At 42.2% G+C, this 6706-nt stretch overlaps 1 protein-coding gene across 14 annotated transcripts in view; it reads left to right on the top strand.

Annotated features, from left to right (window-relative positions):
* The window catches only part of LOC109929434 (NXPE family member 3-like), a 61264-nt gene extending 55675 nt beyond the window's left edge, over positions 1 to 5589 (top strand). For all 14 annotated transcript variants that reach the window (XM_048603318.1, XM_048603324.1, XM_048603325.1 and 11 more), the window contains one exon: positions 4992 to 5589. In XM_048603318.1, the coding sequence (XP_048459275.1) occupies positions 4992 to 5545 (554 nt within the window). In that variant the 3' untranslated portion in view covers positions 5546 to 5589. The remainder of the gene's footprint in view (positions 1 to 4991) is intronic.
* The last annotated feature ends 1117 nt before the right edge of the window (positions 5590 to 6706 follow it).

Consider the following 6706-nt stretch of genomic DNA (forward strand, 5'->3'; position numbering starts at 1 on the left):
AGGTTGCAACGGGACATTGACAGGATGCAGAGCTGGGCAAAGAAGTGGCAGATGGCATTCAACCCAGAAAAGTTTGAAGTGATTCATTTTGGAAGGTCGAATTTGAATGCAGAATACAGGGTTAATGGCAGGATTCTCGGCAGTGTGGAGGAATAGAGGGATCTTGGGTTCCAGGTCCATAGATCCCTCAAAGTTGCCACCCAAGTTGATAGGGTTGTTAAGAAGGCGTATGGTGTGTTGGCTTTCATTGGCAGGGGAATTGAGTTTAAGAGCCATGAGTTTATGCTGCAGCTCTATAAAACCCTGGTTAGACTACACTTGGACGGTTCACTTCTGGTCACCTCATTATAGGAAGGATGTTAAAGCTTTACAGAGGGCACAGAGGAGATTTCCCAGGATACTGCCTGGACCGGAGGGCAGGTCTTATGAGGAAAGGTTGAGGGAGCTAAGGCTTTTCTCATTGGAGCGAAGAAGGATGAGAGGTGACTTGATAGAGGTATACAAGATGATGAGAGGCATAGATAGTGGATAGCCAGAGACTTTTTCCCAGGGCAGAAATGGCTATCACGAGGGGGCATAATTTTAAGGTGATTGGAGGATGGTATAGGGGAGATATCAGAGGCAGGTTCTTTACTACCACTGCTGGCAGCACATTCCACACACCCACTACTCTATGTAGAGTCAGATATGTTAGGGATGGTTGGGCGACTCTTGGATAGGCACATGGAGAATAGTAAAATGAAGGGTATGCAGGTTAGTTTGATCTTAGAGTAGGATAATTGGTCGGCACAAGGTGGGCCGAAGGGCCCTGTATTGTGCTATGTTCGTACTTCAGGAAGGATGTACTGACCCTAGGTGGGTCCGGAGGCAGTTCATGAGAATGATCCCAGGAATGAAAGGCTTAGTGTAAGAGGAGCGTTTGAAGACTTTGGGTCTATACTCAATGCAGTTTAGAAGGATGAGGGGGGATCTAATTGAAACTTACTGAACGGCCTGGATAGAGTAGACATTGGGAAGATGTTTCCATTGGCAGAAGAGACAAGGACCCAAGGGCACAGCCTTGGGGGTAAGGGAAGACTCTTTAGAACGGAGATGAGGAAAAACTTCTTCAGCCAGGGAGTGATGATTCTATGGAATTCATTGCCATAGAAGGCTGTAGAGGCCACGTCATTGAGTATATTCAAGATAGAGAGCGGTTCTCGATTGTCAAGGGGATCAAGCATTACAGGGAGAAAGCAGGAGAAAGGAGTTGAGAAATGTATCAGTCATGATTGAATAGCAGAGCAGACTTGAGTGGCTGAATGGCCCTATTTCTGCTCCTGTATCCTGTGCCCTTAAAGGAGGAAGAGAGAAATCTGGGAATTGTAGACAAATCAGCCTGATAAAGGTAGTGGAGAAAAAGCTAAAGTCCATTATAAATTATTTAATTACTGACCACTTGGAAAACAGTGGCATGATTGGACAGAGTCAGCATAGATTTTTGAAAAGGAGGTCATTCTTGACCAATTCTTCGAGGATAATACCCATAGCGTTCATGAAGTGGAGCCTGTGGCTCTGTTTATTTGGACTTTCAGAAGGCTTTTGACAAAGAGATGAGCCTGTAAAATGAAAATAGATGAGATTGGCGTATTGTGTTGAGATAGATAGAAACTGGCAGACAGGAAACAGAGTAGGAATAAATGGACTTTTTTGGAATGGCAGACAGTGGGGTACCACAGGGATCAGTGCTAGGATCCAGCTATTCACGAACAAAGGAACTAACTGCAATATTGTCAAGATGGCAATGACACAAAGCTGATTGGGAAACTGAGTTGTGAGGAGGATGCAGAGATGCTTCAGTTTAATTTGGACAAGCTGAGTGGACAAAAGCATGGCAGATGCGGTGTACTGTGGATAAATGTGAGGTTATCCACTATGGCAGCAAAAACATGAAGGCACATTGTTATCTGAATGGCTATAAGTTGAGAGAGGGGAATGTGCAATGAGACCTGGATGTCATAGGAACATAGGAATTAGGTGTCCTCATATTACCAGTTGTTGAGAGTAAGTGTGCAAGTGCAGTGGGCAGTAAAACTACAAATTGTACGTTGGCCTTTATAGTGAGATGGCTTGAGTACAGGGGCAGGATGTTATGCTGCAAATATACCTTGGTGAGACCACATCTGGAATATTGCGTGCAGTTCTAGTCTCCATATCTGAGGAAGGATGTTCTTGCTATAGAGGGAGTGCAGCACAGTCTTTCCAGAATGATTCATGACGTTTGACAAGAGATTGAATCGTTTGAGATTATATCCACTAGAGCTCAGAAGAATGAGATGTTATCTCTCAAACCTTTAAAATTTGAATCGGTCTATACAGGATAGGTGCAGGAAAGATGTTGCTGCTGATGGAGAAGTGCAGAACCAGGCGTCGCAGCCTTAGGATGTGGGTAGACCATTTAGGATGGAGATGAAAAATTCCTTCACCCAGGTGAGCCTGTGGAATTCCTGACCGTAGGAAGCAGTTGAGGCCAAAACACCATATGATTTCAAGGAGTTGGATATAGCACTGGGGCCAAAGGAATCAAAGGACACAGAACACAGAGCAAAGTGGGAAGAGGCTACTGATTTGGATGATCAGCCATGATCATAATGAATAGTGGAGCAGTCTTAAAAGGCTGAGTGGCCTACTCCTGCTCTGTTTTCTAGGTTTCTATTTATTGTCTGAAAGCAGACAATTGGGAGCAGAAGGGATTGGGGTGAGATTAGATGGAAAGCAAGGTCTCCATAATCCCACTATCTGCAGTTTATACTTAATGCCAAGTAGCAGGGTGACGGTTATTTGGAAGTAAGAAAGGGCACAAGGCAGTAACATCCTGACATCTCCAGTGTTCTGTGTGATGCCATTTATGTCCGAGTTTGGTTGGAGTCTGCCCCACAATGTGAAGCACCATATCTTCTGCAGGATTCAGAGTATGTTGCTTCAGTTCTGTTCTCTTCTGTATGTGACCTTGTACTGCGGCATTGGGGGAAAATTGTAGGCTAATGCATTTGAGATAGAAGAATAACTGGAGCTGTGGAGACTCTGACAAGTGAGTGTGAGACTGGCATCTCTGGCAGGTGAGGCTGAATGCTCATTCTGAATCCTGACTGTTAAGGATTCTTGTGTGTGGTGCAGAACAGAACAGTTTGGTCAATCCAGTTATTCAATTAAAAAACATTTGACTGCTTCAAAAGATCTGTTTCTTTCATGGTTACACATTTGACGATTCTACAGCCCAGTATACCTGAGTCTGCCTCGTCAGTCACTGCTTCTCAGCCACATTCCTAGATTCTAGACCCAGCTTCAACCTTCCTGCTTTCCAGTAACAGACCTTGAGCTTCTGTTTCTGCCTGTATATCTTTGCAGTATGTCTGAAGCAATTGTAGTGATTGTTATGATTCATCTTGATAGTGGACCTGGGTGAAAACCCAAACCATGAATCCTGTCTCATTCTGTGCATTGTCTCTCCCTGCAGCTCAAGCTTCTAATTTCCCTCACTCAAATGTTGCTGTAGCTCTTAGGCCACTGTTTCCTCATCCAGCGTTGTCCTCTCCCTGATTGATTGGACTTGGCATGAATATCTGATCTATTCTATGTTGTCAGTTATTTTGATGTTTTAAAAATGATTCAACAGGTGTATATGTGGGTAATGTGGTATTTATGAAAAATATTAGATGGAAGGAAAGAAAAACGGTAAGATGATTGTTTAGAAGATGGAATAAAAGGGACATGACAAAAAGTAGGAGTGGAATATAGAACAAGACAGTAGGAGCAGCAAAGCAAGTCGATACAGGGAATAAAGGAGTTAAGTTGTGGAGAGGAAATAGACTAATGGTTGCATGAAAAGAGATAGCTTTTGTATGTGGTGATCAACTAATAGAAATTTTTCAGCTGACAGCAGTAACTTGAATTCCTTAGTCTACTGTGTCCAACTAATAATAAGTAAAGTAATTGTAGTTCTCCAGGACCACAGGGCTGCTCCTCTCATTACAGGGAGACCCTTAGGGTCACCATGCCTCGGGCAAAAGGAGAGGTTGAGAAAGAGCGCCCTTCATGGTTACCTCAGCCAGTGCAGGAATTGAACCCATGCTGCTAGCACCACTCTGTAGTACAAACCAGTTGCCCACTGCAAATAGGACAGCAGTCTGGCAGAATTGTGAATTGTGCATTAGTTTAAGGTGAAGAAACGTGGTCAGAGATGTACAGCATGGAAATAGATCCTTTGCTCTAACTTGCTCATCAAATATTCTACATTAATCTAGTCCCATTTGCCAGCATTAGGCCTCTATCCCTCACACCTCCTCCTATTCATATACCCATCCAGATGCCTTTTTAAATGTTGTTGTAATTGTACCAGCCCCCACTACCTCCTCTGGCAGCTCATTCTGTACAAACACCACCCTCTGCATGAAAAGGTTGTCCCTTAGGTCCCTTTTTTAAAATCTTTCCTCTTCACCTTTAAACCTATGCCCTCTAGTTTTGGAGTCCTCCACCTCAGGGAAAGGGCCTTGACTATTCAGCCTATCCACGCCCCTCATGATTTTATGAACTTCTGTAAGGTCACCCCTCATCCTCCCTATAGCTCAAACCCTCCAACTATGGCAACATCCTTATAAATCTTTTCTGAACCCTTTCAAGTTTCACAGTGTTCTTCCTAAAGCAGGGAGGCTGGAATTGAATGGTTAGGCCACTATTGGAAAACTGCAATATCCTGTATGTTTAAAAAAAAAAAGAAGTAAATGATTTAACAAACCAGAAAGATGTAAACAAATGAGATATTGGAGTATGATTATTTGTCAGCTGCTCTGCTTGCTGTAGGATGCCACATTGCTCATGTCGTGAGATGTAATCGTATGCTTAAATCTGTGGCTGCATTTGGGTGTTTGAAGTTAGATACCGTTCCTATTTCAGACCTGTTAACATCAGCAATATTGCAGCTTAGCAATTCAAATCATTTTATTCTGTTTTAGGTCTCAAAATATTTGATCTTCACAATCCAAAAAATATAGGCCCTCATCTTGCTGTGGATTTGGAGCATAACATCATGGTAGCATATCATCCTCATGGCCCACCAATCCGATTTAACACCATTTCGAGCCAGGACCTACACTATGTTGCAAATGAACTGGATGAAATTAAAGGAGGCAAGGACACGGTCATAGCCATCACTTTGTGGTCTCATTTCAGCACTTTTCCAGTGGAAGTTTATATCCGAAGACTACAGAACATCCGCAGGTCAATTTTGCAGTTACAAGGGAGGAGTCCAGATACAGTGGTCGTATTGAAGACTGCCAATGTGCAGGCCTTGCCAGGAGATGTCAGTCTGTATAACAGTGACTGGTACTCCTACCAGCTTGATATCACGATGAGGAAGATGTTCACAGGCATCAGTGTGGCATTTGTAGATGCCTGGGAGATGACACTAGCACATTACCTGCCACATAACTTGCACCCTGAGCGAGTCATTGTAAAAAATGAAATAGATGTATTTCTTTCTTATGTGTGTCCTTCTGAAAATAAATAGAAATAAATTATGTATTAGATCTGTTCTAAACAGATTTCAGTTATCATGGGATTCAAAGTCTAAGTAATATCAGAAAACTTAGATTTATGTACTTGCCTTAAACTATTATGCATTTTCTAACATGGATGACAACACATTTTTAAACAAATGATAATTTTTTAATTATTCATGTGTGGGAGTATTCATTATGGTTGGAGCCAAATAACTTATTTATTTTTGTGTACAAAAATTCCATTATAACTGGAGGAATCTAATTTAAAGGAACTGTACTCCGTGGCTATTTGCTGTGTAATGGAATTTTTCCAAAGTAATGTAGAATACTGTATTATGGGATAGGGATTGTAGCAAACACCATTTTTTTTTTTATTCAGTGGGAATTTTCCTCCAGCTAAATGAAGAACATGCCAAATACAGTGTGAGGAAGGAATCCATTGAAAAATGTGCAATCTGACCTATGGTCTCAATAGGAAAGGCGCCACACAGGAGGAAGTGTGTGTGTAGAAAGTGTAGAAGTGCAGTTGGGCGATCCTACAGTTAGGGGGACAGACAGGCATTTCTGTTACTAAACAGCAGCACATATCTGAAATCACAGAAAATAGGAGCAGGCCTTTGAGCCTGTTTTGCCATTCAATATCATCACGGCTGCTCGACCAACCTACCATTTATACCTGAGCTTTCCCTACACCCTTTGATTCCTTTCGCCCTAAGAACTGCATTTAGCTCTGTTTTGGCTTCAATCACTTTCTCTTGTGGAGAATTCCAAGGGTTTATCACTAGGTGCAAAAAAAATTCTCCTTGTTTCAGTCCTAAATGGTTCACCTGGTATCCTTAGATTCTAACTTGGTTCTGGACTCCGCAGTCATTGAGAGCATCATTCCTATGTTTATCCTGTTTAGATTTTATTAATTTCTTTGAGATTAATCCACCCACCATCTACACACCCCGACCCCAATTCTTCTAAAATCCAGTGAATATAAGGTTAACTCATCCAGTCTGTCTTTGTACATTAGTTGAGAGTGTTGGGCTTCGTCGTGTATTGTTTTCCCTGATGTCGGGGTAAACTGGATTAGGTAGCGGTAGATTAAGCAAATTGGCAAGAATAGCCTCAAGGGAGAGTTCATTGAATATATTAGAGATCGGTTCCACCACATTTTCCTCCAA

This window comes from Rhincodon typus, chromosome 11, assembly GCF_021869965.1.
Source record: "Rhincodon typus isolate 14 chromosome 11, sRhiTyp1.1, whole genome shotgun sequence".
Classification (NCBI taxonomy): Eukaryota; Metazoa; Chordata; class Chondrichthyes; order Orectolobiformes; family Rhincodontidae; genus Rhincodon; species Rhincodon typus.